Source organism: Lissotriton helveticus, chromosome 2_1, assembly GCF_964261635.1.
Source record: "Lissotriton helveticus chromosome 2_1, aLisHel1.1, whole genome shotgun sequence".
In the NCBI taxonomy this organism is placed as follows: domain Eukaryota; kingdom Metazoa; phylum Chordata; class Amphibia; order Caudata; family Salamandridae; genus Lissotriton; species Lissotriton helveticus.
Genome location: NC_136059.1, coordinates 171,754,317 through 171,774,664, shown reverse-complemented (window position 1 = coordinate 171,774,664; position 20,348 = coordinate 171,754,317). Strand labels below are relative to the sequence as shown.

The window sequence follows — 20,348 nt, the reverse complement described above, 5'->3', positions numbered from 1 at the left end:
GTCCTTTAAACTTACCTATACTGCCTTCTCTACTCTGGTGTGGTTCACATACAAGTAAGGATATAAAAGCAGAAAAGTGTAGCAAAGTCATTTCAAATGTTTGCGAATACCTAGTGTTATGATGCTATAGGTGTTAGACTCATTTAGTGGACCACTTCCAGAGGAAAACCCATTACGGTCACAAAAATGCAAACAATTAGATTCTTTGTGATTCGGAATCATGGTGTGTGTGTGTGTAATGTTTTAACTTCCCAGCCATAAGTTTATTTTGAGAATGTTTATTTTATTGTTTGAACTAATTTGCGTTAGTGTAGATATTCAAAGTCCAAATATTGGCTAACAAAACTAAGATTTTCTTTCAAGGATTTTAGTATTTGGAGTAAACTACAACAAGCCAGCAGCTAATTTGATCAGGATCACCAGTGTGAATTCTTTGAAACACTTGTGACCATGATTCTGAATGATCTTACCCTAATTTGAATTCAAGTTGTGTTATACAATTTCTTGCTTTCTTAGAGATACTTTATTTTCTTGTCGATCGCTGTGTAATATGAAATTTAACACTTACTGCCTCCTTTTTTCTAAAAGTCCTTTGTTGCAAACATTATGTACTATTAACAAACAAAAGATTGAATAAAACAAAATTTGGTAATAACACAATTTGATTTTCTTAAGGAAATCATTCATGGTTAGTGTCTATTACTGTACGTCTGTGTAAAAGGATACATAAAAAAGTAGTGTGGGCAGTACACCGGTTGTCACCTAGAATGAGCCTACTGTTAAACTGTTTGTTTTACACTGAACCTAAAAGCTTTACTAAGAAACTCCTAAGAGTGTTATGTAAAAGGTGTTCTATTGCCTTTTAACTTTGTTTCTCTCCATCCCTATTCCCACATCTTTAGTGAGATTTGTTATGGGTTTTATGGATGCGTGCTGTGAATATGGATGTGTTTGAAAAAACACACATTTTCTTGGATGTGAGCTATCTTTAGGACCAAGCAGTATGGGAAAGTATGGAACCTTTTCCTGTACATCTGGGGCATCTGGACTCCCTTGTTATCTTTGGTTCATAATGAACCAGACTTTGCAGGTGGGGTTGAATTGCTTGCGGTATGCTGTTGTAACAGTAGAGGTGATCCGTCTGCAAGTTTCAATACACCGACGAACACTTTAAAACACCAAGACTGTGCTGAGAGGTGTTTGATTTAATGAAGCTGATATGTTTTTATGTGTTTTGAATGGTCTCGGCCTCTTTGATAAATTACCGCCGGTGGTTAACATAATGGAAACCAGTTTATCTGATTTGAAGCCGTTGAACTTTGTTTCTGCAGACACTTGTACCTGTAGTTTATCTGCAATCCTGCTGTACTCTGACAAATATTCAAAACAGTTTAGCATACTTTAATGAACTCACCTATGTCTTGAAAGCCCACCTGGGCTAACTGGAGAAAGTATCATTTGATTCTTTTTTTATACATCTCCTCATTCTGCATGATGAGGATTTGAGTGGCTGGAGTTGCACAATTAATTCTTTGAAGCTGGTGTTTTTTTTTTTTCACTAACAGCAACTTTCTTCTTTTTCTAGTTAAGCCGGATCCTCCACAGGACCTTGTTGTGGAACCAGTTCCTTTCGCCCCACGGAGGTTGCGGGCCAGCTGGGACTACCCTGCCACTTGGCCCAAGTCAGCCCACTTTCTGCTGAAGTTTCGTTTACAGTACCGCCCTGTGGCCCACCCGTCGTGGTCAGTGGTAAGTGGAAGGAGTGAATTTGAGGCTGCATATCTGCACGCATTACTATTTGTGAAGTGCTTTATGCTCACATAAATACGTTGTTACCCGCAGATGCCCACACTTTGGGAACAGTATGAAGGGGCTGGTTGGTGTCTGTCTCTGGTTGAGAATAGTGTTCACTGTGAAGCACCTGGTTTGAGTGAATGAATACGGACAAAAGTAGTGTAAAAAGAGTTAATATGAACAAGAAGAACTACCAGCTCCTCACTTCATTTAACCAATACATCTTCTATCATCAGTAAAAACCTCAAGTTCCTTCTGGGCCCAAATACAATCCCTTCCCAAAACCACTTCATCTGTGTGTGTTGTTCTTTTCCTTTCCAGTGAGGCTTACACCATATTATTCTCAATACAATACAATATAATGCAATGCAATACAACCCAGCAGCAGAATGGTTGCTCTATGCAGTCGCTGTTGAAAAATGATTTTCTTTTGGAGGGTCATCTAGAGGGGCATCTGTTGTTAAAGCAGACTTCTCAGGATGGATGGTGGCCAGCATCTTCATTAGAACCAGCAACTCTAACAAAGCCTGAGATGTAGGAGAGACGTGTGCTGTAAATGAATGTTATATGCCTGTAATAGTGATAGTCTCCTCACCTATCCAGAAAAGTATTTATTTATTTTAAAGGTTTTATATAGCACTGGCTAGACCCAGGGGTATCAGAGCGCTTTACAGAAGTGTGAGGAGGTACAGTAATCTATACATTAGGTCAAAAACTTTACAATAAGAACCAATATAACAAGGAAAGCAGATAAATACTAATGCTATTTACAACAGAACTATAATAAGCTCACATGGGTGTGAGTAATAGGGCTAGGGTGGGTGTGAGGGAGTGAAAAAGGAGAAGATAAAGGAGGTGGATGATAAGGGGATTGGGGGTAAGGAGGATAAGGGAATGGGAGATCAGTGGGAAGCTGTGCGTGAGGCTAAATGTCAAAATAAAAGGTAGAGGCAGGGAGGGGGGAATAGGGGGGAGAAGGTGTGGCATGAGGGAGGGGGTTAGGAGGGAGAATGGGGAGGGGAGAGATTTGGAGGGCAATGGGGGAAGCCCAAAAGGGCCCAGAGTGGGAGACTATGTCAGAGGTAGGAATAATTGACCCCAATATTTGATGTGGAGGTACAATTTGAGGTCTTTTTTAAGTTGATGTTGGAAGGGTTACAACGTAGGTCTTTAGGCAGGGAGTTCCAGATGGAAGGAGCATTTTCAGTGAAGGATCAAGCTTGTGTTCATTTCTTTTTTAACATAGTGAGATAAGAATGCGGGCGTTGGTGCTCCGTGCCGGTCGGGTGCAGCCCGCTTTGTGGAGTTTGTCGGAGAGGTAGCATGGGGAGTTTTGGTGAAGGGCTTTGTGCGTGATACATGCAGTCTTATAGGTGGATCTGCCTTCCATGGGAAGCCATTTGAGGGTTTTAAGAGCGGGGGAGACGTGGTTGAAACGTTTGTAGTCGGAGAAAAGTATAGCAGCAAGGTTGAGCACAGATTTGAGTGGTGCAAGATGGACTTTAGGTGTTCCAGCGAGGATAGCGTTACCATAGTCTATTCTCGACAGGACCAGTGATTGGACCACAGTTTTAAAGTCATCAGCCAGGATGAAGGGTTTGATTTTCTTGAGATGACGGAGAGTGAAGAGTGCTCTTTGGCTGTGGTTTTTATGTGGGAGTTAAGGGCAAGGCTGTTACCAATGGTGATGTCTAGAGATTTAACTGAATTGGAAGTGGTGAGAGAGCAGTTGAGAGCATTAAGGTTGGATATCCAGTCTTGAATGGGGAGTGGGTTGTTTTTAGGGGAGAAGCGAATGATTTCGTTTTTTTAGGGTTGAGTTTGTGATGATTGTGGTGAACCATGATTGTATCTTGGTCAGGGTGTCATTGAGGTGTAGGACATCAGAGTGGGATTTAATCTTATAGTAAAGTTGAGTGTCATCAGCATAGAGGTGGTAATTGATTCCTGCTTGTTTGAAAATGAGGGTGAGGGGTTCCATGAAAAGGTTGAAGAGAGCAGGCGAGAGAAAGGATCCCTGGGGGACACCGAGGGAGTTTGAAGTGAGGTTGGAAAGGCAGTCCTCGATTTTGATTTGTTGGGTTCTGTGTTGGAGAAAGGAGGTGAACCAATTGATGACATGGCCATTGAGGCCAAAGCGGACTTTAAGTGTGTTAAGTAAGGCAGTGTGGTTAACTGAATCGAAAGCAGCGGAGGTTGAGGAGAATGAGTAGGCAAGACTCGTCATTGTCAAGTAAGTGATGTATGTCGTCCACTATATTGAGCATGGCCGATTCTCTGCTCCATCCTTTTGTAAAGCCGGATTGCAGAAAGTCAAAGAGGTTGAAAGTGTTGATGTGATTATCCAGTTGGACCAGGGCACATTTTTCAAGGGCTATGGAGAGAAGAGGTTGGAGATAGGACGGAGGTTATTTGGGTTGTTGCGATCTGTGATGGGAATTTTGGAGATGGGTGTGATTTGACCCAGTTGGAGGGAGGCAGGAACACACCCAGTGGTCCAAACGTCAAGCTGATGATAAACGATGGAGCGCTCAACTAAGAGTTTCAAGATGGTGTTAAGTTAAATCAAGGGGCTTCATGAGGTTCCTACTGATATCAAAAACTAGGTGCACATAGCAATAAAAGCCTAGGTCAGACAATCATATGTTTATGACTGACATCAATATGAAAACTCACTGTTACAAATAAGTAAAGGTTTCATTCAGGCCTTGCAACAGCATGCACATGATAATTCAGGCTTTTCTTAAATTAATCAAATATCTCTTGGATAACTTCTTCCCTCTATAAATGGTTACGTTGTTTACATTCCTAACAGGTCGAGACAGCAAACCTGACTGACGTCATCACAGATGCCTTGATGGGAATGGAGCACGTGGTGCAGGTGAGCACCAAGGACTTCATGGACGCCGGGGACTGGAGCGACTGGAGTGCGGAAGTGAGAGCCACGCCATGGAGCAGTAACGAGGCGGAGCCCCGGGAGCTGGGTAACTGATCTTACTTCTTCTGCATGACTGTTTGTGTTTGGTTTGGATCACAGAGGCCTGTGGCTTGAACCCATCATTCTGCACCCATGCATTTAATCCTCCACGTCATCAGAGATAGTCTGTAGTATTGTTTTGGGATAACATGTTGTCTCCTATAGGCTTCTGCTGGAATTGCTTCTTTTTTAGCATTTAAGCTAGGGTTTAGACTTCGATCAACCACGCGCTGCTTTAAGTGAGTCAAACAAAGATTTTTCTGATAGTGGCATGTGGTGGATTCTTGCTTCTCCTGTGGTAAAATACTCTTAGGTTCAGACAGTGGAATAGGGATTTAAAAATATATATATCAACGTTCAGAGTGATTAAAAAACGCAGTGATAGTTGGATCATGTTGTTTTCTTTAGGGAAATGTTGTGGCATGACCCTTTAGAATTTGGAAAGTAGTAGGCCTGGTCTGTAGTGTATTTCAGACTCTTGAAAAAAACAAGCGTGCGCATGGGCCATCTACAAGTGAAAAATGTACGTAAGGTACGAAGAACCTCACATTCGTAAGCGACACAATGATGGGCGTTCCCAGGGGAGTGTCTTAGGAGTTGTCATAGAAATCCAATGACGCACACCCAGGGCCGGACTGGCCATTCTGGCACTCTGGCATTTTCCAGGTGGGTAGCTCTCAAGGAGCTTCTTTCAGAACCTGTCGGCTGCCATGACCCACTTCTAATAGTGTTGATAGCCACATGCTGTTTGTGGCTCATGCAGAAGGGGGATCATTTGAAAAATGTTGTCAGAGCTGATTTTGGTTTTGAGTCGGCCTTCTGCATTTCCACACCGTATTAACTTTGTGCTGTTCACAAACATTTGTGATACTTTTCCCTACACGTACCTGCATTTCTAAACTTTAGCCTGCACAATCCACAAAGTGCATCGATACGTGCCATTGAAGCTGAGGGACAGAGGGCAGTATATTTTATGGGAAAGTAGAGCTCATGAAAAAAGGAAGTATCACATTTCAATATTTTCTTTTTTTTCTCATGGAGAGTCTCATACCTGTCAGGGTTCAGGAAACTAGGTACACACAAGGAATGTATGTGAATACCATATATTTCTTTCTGTAGGTGCCTTACATGTAAGCCTGGGAGTTTTGTTAATATGGCACACAGTTGTGTACATCTCTGCAATGCATAGGCACACACCTTACCTTAAATTAAATTATGATGGGAGGGCAGCATGTCTGTGCCCTTGCATTAACCAACTTTAGTCTACACTATAAATAGATTGAAGCGCACGTCCACGAATGCACAAGCATTGTGTTTCCTGAACACACAAAAGAGATCACCCATAGCCTTCCCAGTTGCAGTCTTTATTGCTGGAGTGTAAAGAACCACCTTGTGCTCTTCCCTTCAGGACCTTTCACCGAAGACCTTGATGACGTCTCAACCTCAGAGCCAGAGGGACCAGATCCAGTGGTCTTTGGTGAGTGCTTTTACTGTTGTTTTTTGATTACCCAGTTCCTCTGTCTGGTGAGTGACTCACAAGTATTATCCATCAACTCATCTTACCTGCCTTCTTTCCTTCCATCTTTTACACTCTCTTTTCTTTTGATCCATTCATTCTTCTTTCCATTCATAGTTCTCGCCGCCCATCCATCCTCCATGCTTTTCTCCATCCATCCCTACATGCACCACCAGCCATCCCTCTGTGCATTCGTTCTTCCACCCTCTCTCCATCCTTCCCGCCATCCCTTCTCTCTAAACACCCCCATATTCCTTTCACTGCAAAATATCGCATTTATAATAATAATGATAATAATCCACATTTGTAAAGCACACAATCACCCGTAAGGGTTTCTAGGCGCTGGGGGCCGTCAGGGAGATTAAGCAAGCTATTGCCCAGAGTCACATGGTGCTGGGCTAATCTGCTGCCGGTGCCGGGGATCGAACCGTGATCCCCAGGTTCCGGAGTCAGTCGCCCTAGCCGCGCCGCCACACCTCTTTATGAGCAGACCTGAGTCTCCAACTAAAGTTAAAGGAGTCATAAACAACAACTTGAATGTTTCAAATCACACAGAATGTTCCAGGGACACCCACTCCTGCTCTACTTGCTAAAGTGGGGGATTAAGAATGCAGCTGATCCATGGTATGCCTTGGGTGGTGCACTGACCACATCCCATACATCTCTCCAGTTTCTGGCCCTTAGCGGTACCATAACTGAATTCTGTAATGCTTTGAGCCGAGTTCTCCAGACAGTACTGAAATACCTCCAGAATACGCCTAAAAACTGAGCTGTTCAATCTAGAAATTGAGTGTGGCCCAACCACATCAAAGGGTGAGGCTGGAAAGTTTCTAATGGGACAAGTCTTTGTGCGCACGACTGGACTCGCACCTCTGTTGATCGAGGTGGCCTTACTTTACATAGAGCTCTGAAGTAGCCAAATTGCAAATGATGGAACTGCAATAAGCTCTGGTTTCCACCTTGAATTTCTTTATAGCTACAATCTCTCTACCCCATCCCAAATTGCAGATTTTTCATGGAGCCAAATTCATTGGGTGTTTCATATCCCCTTGGATGGAGTTTGAATTGTTTTCTCTATTGGCCGCACTTCATAATGTCCCAGTAGATTATAATTATTGACTATTGGCTGTGTGCATTGACCATGTTGAACTGTAATGTATTTCATCCATCTTCAGCTACATGGGACTCAAATTAAAGTGCATGAATTTGTTCATTAGTGAATTATCTGTCCGACCCATGTGTCACCATCTGTGCTTCCAGGGGACGTTCGTGATCAGTAGTGACCATTCAAATTCTTGCCCCTATAAATTTGTTGTCACTGGATGAGTGGATTTGATTGTGTGTGCCAAAGAGTAAGGAACTGCATAGGGTTTTTAATGCACCCCTCAAACAATTCATGTTTTATTCTGGATGGCTTCCATTGAGAATGAATTCATCAAATCTAGGTCCCATCGTATTGGCCAATTGACTTAGTATTTTTGATTGGTGGCTTATCCATATTGATACAAAAGGGGGTGGCGATGGACAGGCACAGGGTCAGACTGATTTGCATATGGCCATGTCTGAACTGGGGTGGCAGAGTGGGCTAAAGAACGGTGATGGATTAAACCCAGATCTGTTGACTGGGTGTGAGTGTTTGATTGGTTCAGATGCTCCGTCCATCACCAACCCCTTTTGTACCACTTTATACATATTGAGGCAGGTGGTCTGCTAAGTGAGAACTCTTTAGGATTTATTTAGTAGCATTCATCGACCCAACACATGTCCCCAATGGATGAGTGCCTGGACAATGTCCATAAGTGGCCATTTCTCATTCGTGTGCCCACCACTGAGTGAATGAGAAACACATGTTCATTAATGACCCCTCCAATGCCAGTTCTGTCTGTGAGCTGTCACATGTGCCCCTGAATGCACATGTGGGTAATATCGACCCCTCAAATGTATTTCCCATTTGATGTGGTTCAACAGAGTTATGTTATTATATGTTAGATTTTTGTAGAGCGCAAACAGATACCCAAAACTGTCTTTCCGGCACTAAAGTGTGAGTATCATATGATTCTTTTCCACTTAGGAGCCCAACTCTTCTTTCATAAGATACAAACATAGAATAATGTCTCATAATTGACTACTGCCCAATCTAAAGCTAAAAGTTCCCGGCCATGGTGTTGGCGCTCCTTCAACCGCCGATGGGAAGGCTTGAACTGTGTTCCACCAGCAACCCTGATGCTATATGTCTTTTTCCTGTGTGCAGAGCCACTAATGTGTAATTTCTAATCCTTTTCATTATTCTCTTCTCTCTTTTTCTATTCCTACCTCTCATCCTCAGATCGCAGTGATCCGCTAGAGAAGATCGCCGTTCTGGCATCTCTAGGAATATTTGCGTTTGTCATCCTGGTGGTGGTTCTGGTCATCATCATTCTGATCTGGTGAGTTCAGGCCAAGTCTGTCTACTCTTGGTTCATGTGTAGATTGCCATGCTTTCTGTCCCAAAGGGTACAGTGGGGGTGCTTCCCGCTTTCATGTCGGCACTCACTCATCACTCATAAGGTCAACATGTCCCTTGACATACAGACCACATACGTATTGCATACTTTCACAGTATATTAAATATCCTTTCAAAGTCCCATAAGCCTCTGCTTAAAATTACACATGCATACAATGAGGTTCAAACAGAACAACATGTCTTGAACAACATTTTATTCTAGGTCCACAATCTTTCAACCAAAAGCCATACCTGATGGAAGTAAAAAAAATAAAGATGACTGCTCTGGGAGCGGGCTTTGAATGCATGTAGATCTGTGTCCCCCCTGCTCTTCCAAGCATAGGCCTCTTCGTCTAGCTGAGTGTACTATTAGTAAATTACCTCACTTTTGTCGAGATCCTCAGACCTCATTGCATTGCATCACAGCTTAATGTGTTACTGTCATTTTATAATGATTTGGACCCTCATACATACATATTTTCTTTAGTAGTAGATTCCCCTGATGAAGTGCCTGGTTAGGCACGAAATGCATTGGGACCATGCTATTTATGTTTGATGTTCATCGTGTGTGCTAAAAGAACACTTTTGATGTGAATCATAACATTGATTGCAGTTTCACGAACACGAATGATTAAAATCAAAATTTGCAAACTTTATTGAAAACTTTTGAACGTTTGGTTTCATATATGATTACAACTTTTTGTTATTTGAAAAATATCGCATTGGCGATCCGCTTCAGCAGCGCCCAGAGGGTCGCTCCCTAAGCTCAGGGAACGCCACATTGACTAATAGTAAATTACCCATTCAAACTACACCCTCTAGTGTGTTGGGACCCTTTCTGAGAGTCCTTAGCTGTAATATTGCTGGTATAAGAGATAAGCTGGTGGACCCAGAATGGCTTAATTTTGCCATTGAGTTTGACGTTATTATGCTCCAGGAAACCGGGGTCCAAGAGCCGGTTGGCTCAGATGGATATGAAAGCATTAATGTGGCAGCGATCCCCTCCCCTGGCCATAGATCATGAGGTGGGTTAACCACCCTGGTTCGTCTTTCCAAACAATTAAGGGTCTTTTCAGTTCCCTGAGACACAAGGGGATTCAGATCTTACGGGTAATTGCCCCCAAAGATTTCCACTTTTTGTTAATGAATATCCATAATTTTATTAGTGATCCTGGATGCCAGATTGAGGCTTTCTTTGAAGTAGTAACTATCCTAGAGGTTAAATCATATGCATATTTTAAATCCTTTAACTTTATAATAGGTGGGCATTTTAATGCTAACTTGGGAGTTAATCCAAATGATTTTAATAACTTTTTGGGTGATGATTCTTTAATTAGTGATTCTGGCTGTGACCATAGGGGTCATACGCTATTGGATGCACTTGGTCAGGTGGGTCTACGAAATGTCATGTCCAGGGGTCCTTTCCATCCAGGGCATTGCCCAGTTTTGTGGGCTGTGGAAAGGGATTATAATTAATTATGTTTTTATTTCAAGGTCTCTTGACGATTATGTTAGCCCAGGGATGGTCCATGACACTTGCCTCAGTGATCAGAAACCAATAGAAATTAGTTTAGGAGTAAATGTCAGTATGGGCGCAAACTCTGTTCCAGGCCTGACCGGTCTAACTGTGAAAGATGGAGGCCTAGGGTGAAGTGGCGCAATCTTCCAATGCCAACCCTGATCAAATCTGTAGTTAGTTCTAACTTAGAAATCATCATGGAGCCCTTATCAGCACTTGAAACATCACCTGCCACAATTGTGTTTGACCAAATAAATAGCTCAACTAACATCATTATGAGGGATATATTGAGCAAACACAGAGAGACACAATTGGGCTGGTTTGATAAAGCCTGCAGTCCGGCCAGAAAGTACTTGCGTGAGGCACTTAATCTTAAACCTCACAACTAGGATACTATTAAGGAATCAAGTAGCGCCTACAAATCCGCTATTAGGAAGCGGAAAGCTGAGCTTAAAGAGGCCTCTTGTGAACAGTTGGTTTCTGCATGCACTACTAAGGACTCTAGGGTTTTTTGGGCAGTAGTTAATGGTAGGCAGCTTAATGTGGCTGCTCAACAGGAGGACATTGGTTCTTCCATCTCTCCAGCACACTGGGTGGCTCATTTTATAGGGTCTATCCTCTTGATACGGATGTGCCCCTAGCTATTGATAAAGACTGTGGCTTGAACCAACTTGAGATAAGGTTTGATCTGGAGCAGCAATTACCAGCAGCTCTTCCAACAAAGCCCCTGGTCCAGATGGGATACCTATGGACTTATATAAGGCAGAACCTCATCTCTGGGCCTCTGTTTTGACTAATGTACTTAATGCTGCTGTGAAGATTGGCTTACCCTTGTCTTGGAAATCTGCTACCATAGTCCAATTCTTCGAAAAGGGGAATAGGCAGGACCCCACCTGTTATGGACCTATTTCCCTGCTAAATTCAGTTGTGAAGGTGGTAGAACGCAGTGCCAAAAAAATCTAATGACTAGAGTCATAAGTAGGCCAGGTTACTATAGAATAAACAGACTCATAAGTAGGCCACGTTCCAATAGAATAAACAGACTCATAAGTAGGCCAGGTTCCTATAGAATAAACAGACTCATAAGTAGGCCAGGTTACTATAGAATAAACAGACTCATAAGTAGGCCAGGTTCCTATAGAATAAACAGACTCATAAGTAGGCCAGGTTCCCATAGAATAAACAGACTCATAAGTAGGCCAGGTTCCTATAGAATAAACAGACTCATAAGTAGGCCAGGTTCCTATAGAATAAACAGACTCATAAGTAGGCCAGGTTCCTATAGAATAAACAGACTCATAAGTAGGCCAGGTTCCCATAGAATAAACAGACTCATAAGTAGGCCAGGTTCCCATAGAATAAACAGACTCATAAGTAGGCCAGATTCCCATTGAATAAACAGACTCATAAGTAGGCCAGGTTACTATAGAATAAACAGACTCATAAGTAGGCCAGGTTCCCATAGAATAAACAGACTCATAAGTAGGCCAAGTTCCCATAGAATAATCAGACTCATAAGTAGGCCAGGTTCCCATAGAATAAACAGACTCATAAGTAGGCCAGGTTCCTATAGAATAAACAGACTCATAAGTAGGCCAAGTTCCCATAGAATAAACAGACTCTTAAGTAGGCCAGGTTCCCATAGAATAAACAGACTCATAAGTAGGCCAGGTTCCTATAGAATAAACAGACTCATAAGTAGGCCAGGTTCCCATAGAATAAACAGACTCATAAGTAGGCCAGGTTCCTATAGAATAAACAGACTCAAAAGTAGGCCAGATTCCCATAGAATAAACAGACTCATAAGTAGGCCAGGTTCCTATAGAATAAACAGACTCATAAGTAGGCCAGATTCCTATAGAATAAACAGACTCATAAGTAGGCCAGGTTCCTATAGAATAAACAGACTCATAAGGAGGCCAGGTTACTATAGAATAAACAGACTCATAAGTAGGCCAGGTTCCTATAGAATAAACAGACTCATAAGTAGGCCAGGTTCCTATAGAATAAACAGACTCATAAGTAGGCCAGGTTCCTATAGAATAAACAGACTCATAAGGAGGCCAGGTTACTATAGAATAAACAGACTCATAAGTAGGCCAGGTTCCTATAGAATAAACAGACTCATAAGTAGGCCAGGCTCCCATAGAATAAACAGACTCATAAGTAGGCCAGGTTCCCATAGAATAAACAGACTCATAAGTAGGCCAGATTCCCATAGAATAAACAGACTCATAAGTAGGCCAGGTTCCTATAGAATAAACAGACTCATAAGTAGGCCAGGTTCCCATAGAATAAACAGACTCATAAGTAGGCCAGGTTCCCATAGAATAAACAGACTCATAAGTAGGCCAGGTTCCTATAGAATAAACAGATTCATAAGTAGGCCAGATTCCCATAGAATAAACACACTCATAAGTAGGCCAGGTTCCTATAGAATAAACAGACTCTTAAGTAGGCCAGATTCCAAAACCTAGACAGAATAAAGATTTACAGACCCTGGTCTTCAGTGTAATCCTTTTTTGGAAGAGATTCTTTTAGTCGACAAAAATAACCAAATCAAAATCAAATCATGTGCTTAAGAAAAAAATAACAGCAAGTTTTGCTGGAGCTGCACTGAGAGCATGCCAAGCCTGCGATGCATTCAAACGAATATCTGAACCTTGTATAAAAAACAGACTTCTTTCCACGAGCTGGCTGCCAACATCGAATTCCAAGAAATAACAAGAAATAGAAAATCGCCAGACCCTTGATAGTATTTCACACTTCTGTCTCCCTGTTAGTGGTCTCACAAGTAAAGAATTACTCGTTGGAAAAGAAAACTACCACGCTAGCAAAATAGACTTTTTTCCCCCCACACCGTGATAATTGCACCTCACTCATTGGCTGTGGTGTTCTTTTCCTGGCCGTCGTCCATTTTGGAGTCAGGCATGAAAAATTGGAAAGCCACTTTCTCCTGTTTATGTATGATCTTAGAGTAGAACTGCATTTTTCTTTAAAACACATGGATGGGAGCTCACTCCATATGGACGTGCAGTCATCCTTTCATGAATAAGCTAACTGTGAAAGCAGAATTTAGTGATTTAAGTGTGTAAGATGTTCCAGCTTGGGCAGTTCTAGACTTTTTATTGTCAGTACTCTTGACCTCTACTCATGATGCTCGCATGAGAACTAGCATATAAAGGGTTGAGGGGCGGGGATGGTTTCGCAGCACCAGCTCATTTTAATGAATTGGCTTTAAGAAGCAGATGAAATGAGTGGCTGAGAATTATTTGCATGAGTACCCATAAGCACTGCATGAAATGAAATGAATTTGTACTTTTAAAGCGCACTGGTGCCCCAGCAACAGGGTGTCCTGGCACTGTACTCATACCGCTGTGGAACCCTTCCTGGCTTTTCCCTGTGAAATGTCCACTCCTGGGCACCCCCAAGGTGAAGCCAGGCATCCCAGCGCTGTTGGGGCCGTTGTGGAGATTAAGCAAGCTATTGCCCAGAGTTGCAGAGTGGGACCCATGATCAGAATAGGCACCGAGGCGAGAATTATCAGGTCCGGGGAAATTGAGCCCAAGACCCGCCGAGGCGGGAATTGAACCCTGGTCCCGGGCCAGACCTCTGCATCAGGGTCTGCCGCTCTAACCATTGAGCCACACTTCTCCGCATGGCGGGGTCTCTTGCTGGCAAAGACTCTCCTTTGAAGCCCCCTTCTGACCCTTCTATGATCAGCAAAACATGACTGGCTGTAGGCAGGGCTGGCACTGGGCACGTGTTTACATCCATATCTGTTCTCAATGCCTGGCAATTTATTTTGTATTTTTTGTATTATGCCTGTGTGAGTGGGGGAGTCATGAACTGCAGAGTTAGTTTTCCAACTAAAATTGTGTTCACACTTGTACTATAGTTAACAAAAATATGTGAAGTTTTCCCTAAGAGAGGAAATCCGAGTTGTTCATGTTGCTTCTTCCTACCACTTACACCAGTGTCTTTAAGGTGCGTCTCCTCATATCTTGCTGCACTTTTAAAAATCCCGACCTGAATATTATGGACATTGTTGATCCGTCATGGCCTCATTAAGGGCCAGATGTAGGTAATTTTTATTTACCGACCTCTTAAATACCGAGTCACACCGACTCGGTATTTAAGAGGTCGGAAAATAAAAATACCGAGATGTAGGTAATTGCAGATGTGCAATTACCGAATCGGAAACAGTCGGTAATTTCCGATGTGGTAAATACCGACCAGTTAATGCCCATGCATTCCTATGGGCTTTGAAGCCCATAGGATTGATTGGGCATATACCGGTCGGTATTTACCACATCGGAAAATACCGACTGTCACAAGGGTGCAGGGGGTGTCACTTTGACACCCTCTGGCACCCCCAAAAGAGGCTCGGGTGCCATGTGGCAGGCATACCTGCCCTAAGGGCAGGTCTGCCTGTCATATGGCATAGGTGTGCATGCACACATGTGCATGCACACCAGAAACGGTATTTTACCATCAAGTAGTATTTGATGGTAAAATACCGATGTGGTACTGCTTGTGGGACTCAGAAGAGTCCCACCTACATACCAATTGTCCGGAATCAGTAATGATACCGACTCGGTATTTTACATACTCGGTAAATTTACCTACCGGTAAATTTACCGAGTCTGTAAATTACAGGGACCTACATGTCAAATTGCTTTTACCGGGTGGTAACGGCCGAATTCGGCCGTTACCACCCGGTAAAAGCCTACCTACATCTGGCCCTAAGTGTTTTGCTTCTCCCTTGAACACTAAATTTTCATCGTGGCTCAACATAGTGTGCAGCTTCCCTAGTTTAAGGTTCTACGGATGTAGGTTACTCGGCTGAGGGGGGTATTCGTTCTGTAAAATCTGTCTGCATGACCAAATGGAGCACATGCTTGCGTAGAGTTCCCTGAAGCGCCCTGTACACAGGGTTACATTTACGAATGCTCCTTTATTGCTTGTATTTTTGGCTCCACGTCGAACATGGGCAAAAGGTATTCTTTTGTGCAACACAATATTGGCATGAAAAAGTCCAAAATATATACATTGAAAAGTCTTGCTACGTGTAAGTGGATGATGGTGTATGTGTATGAAAGCAGTATATTTCCGAATAATTTTAGATCTTCTGTTAATGACCAGTAAACGTAGAGTGGCTACCGATTTGATTTGGCTTCTAGTGCAGGGTTTCCTTCTATTTCAGACTGTAGTACTCAGTGAGGTACTGCTTTGTTTATGGAATTTCGTTTAAGCGGCATCCAGGAACACACTTGTTTCAGGGCATGTTCTGAAAAAAAGGTTGTGCTCAGTTTTAACATGAGAGTCGAAATTACTCTGTAGATGTCATTGCCCTGAGGAACTGAACTCCAGCCTTAAATATTGCTCTTGAAAAAGCCACACTCTCAGTGAATAAATGATCCATATCTACCTTTTATCTGCACATTCGACTCTGCTTCGAGGAGGTTGATTGGTCATTACTCCTACACAGTTATGACGCCTCAGAGGTAGTTGCTTCAGAAGGTGGTGACGAGGAGAGTGACTATAATGTTTTGGAAGGTAAAAACACAAGTATCATTTGAAGGTTTTTCCCCGTGTGTGGCTCTGTGAAGAGCCGTGATGGTTATCTATCCTGCTGTGATCTTGGTTTTATCTTCTAGTCTGAGCCTGAATAGTGCATCATCTGTGGTGTTTAAATTTACCTGGACACCTTCTTTGCAAAGCTTAGGTTACTGCTAATTTTTGCCTAATACCTGTATAAAAATAGATTTTTGGGAAACAATAAGCAATACAATGTTGTTTTCAAGACTTAGTATGGTTTCTGAGCACTTTGACAGTAGTACAACTTCAGCTAAATTATGAAGAAACTATAAGGTAACCTTTCTTCTAGATTAAGGTTTTTTTATGAGGCATGTCCATGGGTCAGCTGCTCTGCATTATATTCTTTTAGTGCACAAGAGAACCTAAAACCACGTTGTGAAAAGTGCATTGCTCGACGGAAAAATTTACACATCCTATTTAGTACTGAAGAAGAGCGGGTTGCATGAAATGTGATAGCATCAGATCGCAGAATTATGCAAATAGAAATTGTTCAAATCAACAAGAATAAAACCAATAAAGTACGGATAGATGAACCCTCCTACCCCCACCTATGTGTAGAATTAAATTTCCACTGTGGCAGGACAGTATTTAAATCAGAACTTAAAAGTGATTGAAAATATATAAAACTGTTTTCAATAGAATTATTTTTGGGATTAGAACCCGAAATATTGTTATTAAAGGAACCTTAATGGGGTACATTTACATATCTGGATCAGCGGGTGCATGTGTATTGTAGTTTTAAATGTGAGACAAACAGAAAGTGAGTTAATTCAAGTAATGATTTATAATCTTGGGGTATTTCTGCATTTCTTCTCAAAACATTTATCGTACACAACTTAAACAGGTCAACTTACCCGAAGACCGCTTTCAGTTTTCTCAGACGTTTTTTGAAGAGCGGTAAATGGACCTGCATTGATTGCAATATTTTTGGAAGTCTCAACATGATTCCGGTATAAGCGGCATTCTGACTCCTTATTTGATTTCATGTTTCAGGATACGACTACGAAGAAAGGGGAAAGACGGCTCCAAGAAGCATGACTTTATCTCAGCCATTCACATGAAGGCATTGCCAAGTAAGTTAGACCCAGTTAATAGTCTAAACAGGGAACTTCTGCGTAACAGGGGCATGTACAGAGCACCTCTCAAAGAGGATAGTGGGCAGCGAGTTGACTTGCTCCATTCAGGAAGCAGCTGGCAAAGAGCCACTCCTGGTTTTTGGAAGACTTTAATCTGCCTGATGTTGTAAATTGATCCTCCAAGCAACAAATACTGCTCAGAGGGACTCCTTGCATGCAACAGTTCCTCAGAAAGGAGCAGAGGTCATGAGTAATTGCTGGAGGTTAAATCTAGTTCTCAGTGATATTAAAGTGATGGAGATCACATTGTGGGATCTGGGTATCACAATAGGATGTGGCTGTCTCTTGAGGTGTGCGCATGCAGATTACGCAGAAAGAGTGGTATTGAAGTTTACAAGCATCCCGCAGAGGTATGTTGGATCAGTTAAGAATTTAGTTCAGTTTAATCCAATCTGAAATATAAAAGATACAATGCGATTATATATGAAAGCAAAAAGTTAAGATAATTTTCTAAAACAAAACTATAGGGTGAAGCACAACAAGGCAAAGCTTGGAATAACATGTCTAAGATTGGGTAAGAGAGGAGTTAAGAAAGCACAGGAAGTGGAATCACAAAATGAAGTAAAGAATGTTCACGTAGAAAAGTTAGAAAGTGATGGGTACCACCACAAGTTCCTCCTGATCTAGAGTGTAATTTAGAGCAGAGCTGTAACAAAGAATCTTCCAAGAAAGGGACACTCTTTGTCCACACCTTCACCAAACGTAACTCCACCAGATATTGTTGCAGATGTGCCACCTAATCTAGTTGGACTGGGCTGCCACCATGTTTGGTGGAGCTAACACCAAGAAAGACTGGTGCAAATATAGGGCAGAGCTTCATGGAAGAGTTTGTGTGGTATCTGTAGCATGCTGGTAAAAATCTTGCAGCATGGTAGGCATTTCCAGATTTCACATTTGGAGGTGAGAATTTGCAGATATCGATAGAAATTGGTAGATTTTCTGCTGTGATGTTCTCCACAGAGGCTTACTCTGTGGAAGCCGCAGCAACTTCAGCAGACAAACCTCCATCACCCCGACTGAATACCCGCCTAGAAGAGGTGGAGTCCTGCTGGACGGAAACCAACTCCAAATCAAGCCAACGTTTGGTGATCCATGTGGCAATAACACTATTTACTGGAAAAACAAAGTACCTTATGTGCCTTCTGTACTTTTTTTAGACTGTTTGTATCACATGTGTAGATTCATTCAATTTTCGTCCGCATTTGTTCAATTATTGTAAACAGAGCAGTAGTCCATAAATACCGATATAAGAGCCAGGCTGACTGTCAATGTTTTGTACCGCACCGCACATGTGGGTAACTTGTGTATGTTTGCGATACATTGCCAGCTTGATTTACTAGAAACCTCTATTCCACAACACTCGCCACTTAACAAACCGTATTTTATGCCTACATAAACTGTACAAGTTATAAACTGACATTAAGGAGTTAGACACATACATTGATTATGGTGTTCCAGCTAAATTCAACAAAAGTTGTGTGTAATGATTTATAGAGTTTTAAACCCTCCAATTGGGTTTTTAGGAGGAGGGATTATTAACACGGAGCGTTTGTCCAAAGATTGGACTTGTTTGACCAGGAAATGTTTTTCCTAAAGGTAGGCATGGTGTCTTGTGTGAATGCACTAGGAAGGCGTTTCCCATTGACTGGATGGCCCTGCTCTCCTGACCTGGCTCTATTTAAAGAAGGTGAAAGTATGTGCTAGGAAAAGAAGAATCTGATGAGGTGTGCGTGAGGATATGTGAATTAAAAAAGCATGGACATTGAACAACCAGATAGTGTATTTAAAGGGTACAGTGTCATTAACTACATGTTAGTAGTAATGTTTATGTTCAACGTGGTTATACTTGAGTTTGGTTCATGTTTGCCACTTGTAGAGACTTGAATTTGTGTTTGTTGGAATGAGGTTATTGGTTTGTCAATGTCAGGGTGAGTTTAATGGGATATTGTTTTTTTTTTATTTACTATGGGTAGGTGGATAGATAAGTAGATACATGGGTGTATGGGTTTGAGTTCGATATGGCTATATGGATAGAACGATTGACTGGTTTTTATTAGTTGTATTTTTTCTCATTGATTGAGGGTTAATGTATGGTTGAGTTCGGTTTGAAAGGATGTTAGATATGGGCAGATTGATGGATGACTGTATGGATGTGTTTGGTTGAATGTGATGCTTTGGTTAGTGCGGAGATACGCCTGAGGGGGTGAATCAGGCACTTTATAAATCATTCTTGGTTAGATTAGGATAGATGGATGCAATACTTGGGATCAATTAGGGTAGATGGATGGATACATGGGGTTGTATTGGATAGGACTATTTAGTTGGGTGAAGGTAGATTGATGGAAGAGTTAAGGTGAAATGGATCTGTTACTTTTGGGTTGGCTATAGGTATATGGATATGTTTGGTTTGGGATAGCTGAAGTTTGTGGATTGGGTTGATTGATGAATGGGTTGTTTTGATTGCAGGTTTTTGTTGGGTATGGATGGATGAATGGGGTGGTGTAGTGCGTAATTGTTTTCCATTGGGTATGTGCAAATGGGTTGTTTATTCGGGTTCAATTGGAGTTTTGAGTTGGGTATGGATAGATCGCTGGATCTTGGCTTGGTTTTGGTAGGAAAGAGTCGATGGGTGGGTGGATGAGTTACATAAGTTTTTTTGTGTTTGTTATGAGTAGGCCGATGGGATTGGATGTTATTTTTTGTACTGGCTATGGATAGATATATGGATCAATTGAGATTCTTCAAATAGAAACAACCTCTTGTCTAACCTATTTAATTTGATTCAGGCAACTGCTCTGCTAATCTTCATTAGGTGTACAGCACAGATACGAGGACAAAAGTAAAAATGATTTTCATTTGAGTTCTATTTTATTTATACAAACACATTTTTTATCTCTTTTTTGTTTTTATAGATCTATTTTTATATGTAAAAAATGTTCTTTTCAAACATTTAACGGAACAATCAGTTGTTGACATTATCATACAATGAACATTGTTTTCTAAAATTCAGATAAGACATCACATTCTGTTATTTCCTTAACCATAGAAATAAGAAGTTAATAAACCCCACACAGAAAGAATATCATAATACAAATGAAGTCAAATTCATACTCTCACACAACCTTTCTCACCAGTCTTCTCAGACATCCTAACTAACACACCGTACAGAAAAAATATTTTTCATAAAGAGAACATAGGAGAAGCACATCTTAACTTGATCGTAGCTTGATCTATTGAAAACACATTTATTTAAGGGGCATCAGTCCACCCTGTTAGTTTCCAAAGGCTTTCTTTCTTTGGCTGGTTTCCTTGTATTGACATTT

At 41.7% G+C, this 20,348-nt stretch overlaps 1 protein-coding gene across 2 annotated transcripts in view; it reads left to right on the top strand.

Moving 5' to 3' along the window:
- The window catches only part of IL11RA (interleukin 11 receptor subunit alpha), a 334,633-nt gene that overhangs the window by 308,125 nt on the left and 6,160 nt on the right, over positions 1 to 20,348 (top strand). For both annotated transcript variants that reach the window (XM_078674689.1, XM_078674688.1), the window contains exons 8-12: positions 1,586 to 1,749; positions 4,610 to 4,778; positions 6,180 to 6,248; positions 8,614 to 8,713; positions 16,883 to 16,962. In XM_078674689.1, the coding sequence (XP_078530815.1) occupies positions 1,586 to 1,749; positions 4,610 to 4,778; positions 6,180 to 6,248; positions 8,614 to 8,713; positions 16,883 to 16,962 (582 nt within the window). The remainder of the gene's footprint in view (positions 1 to 1,585; positions 1,750 to 4,609; positions 4,779 to 6,179; positions 6,249 to 8,613; positions 8,714 to 16,882; positions 16,963 to 20,348) is intronic.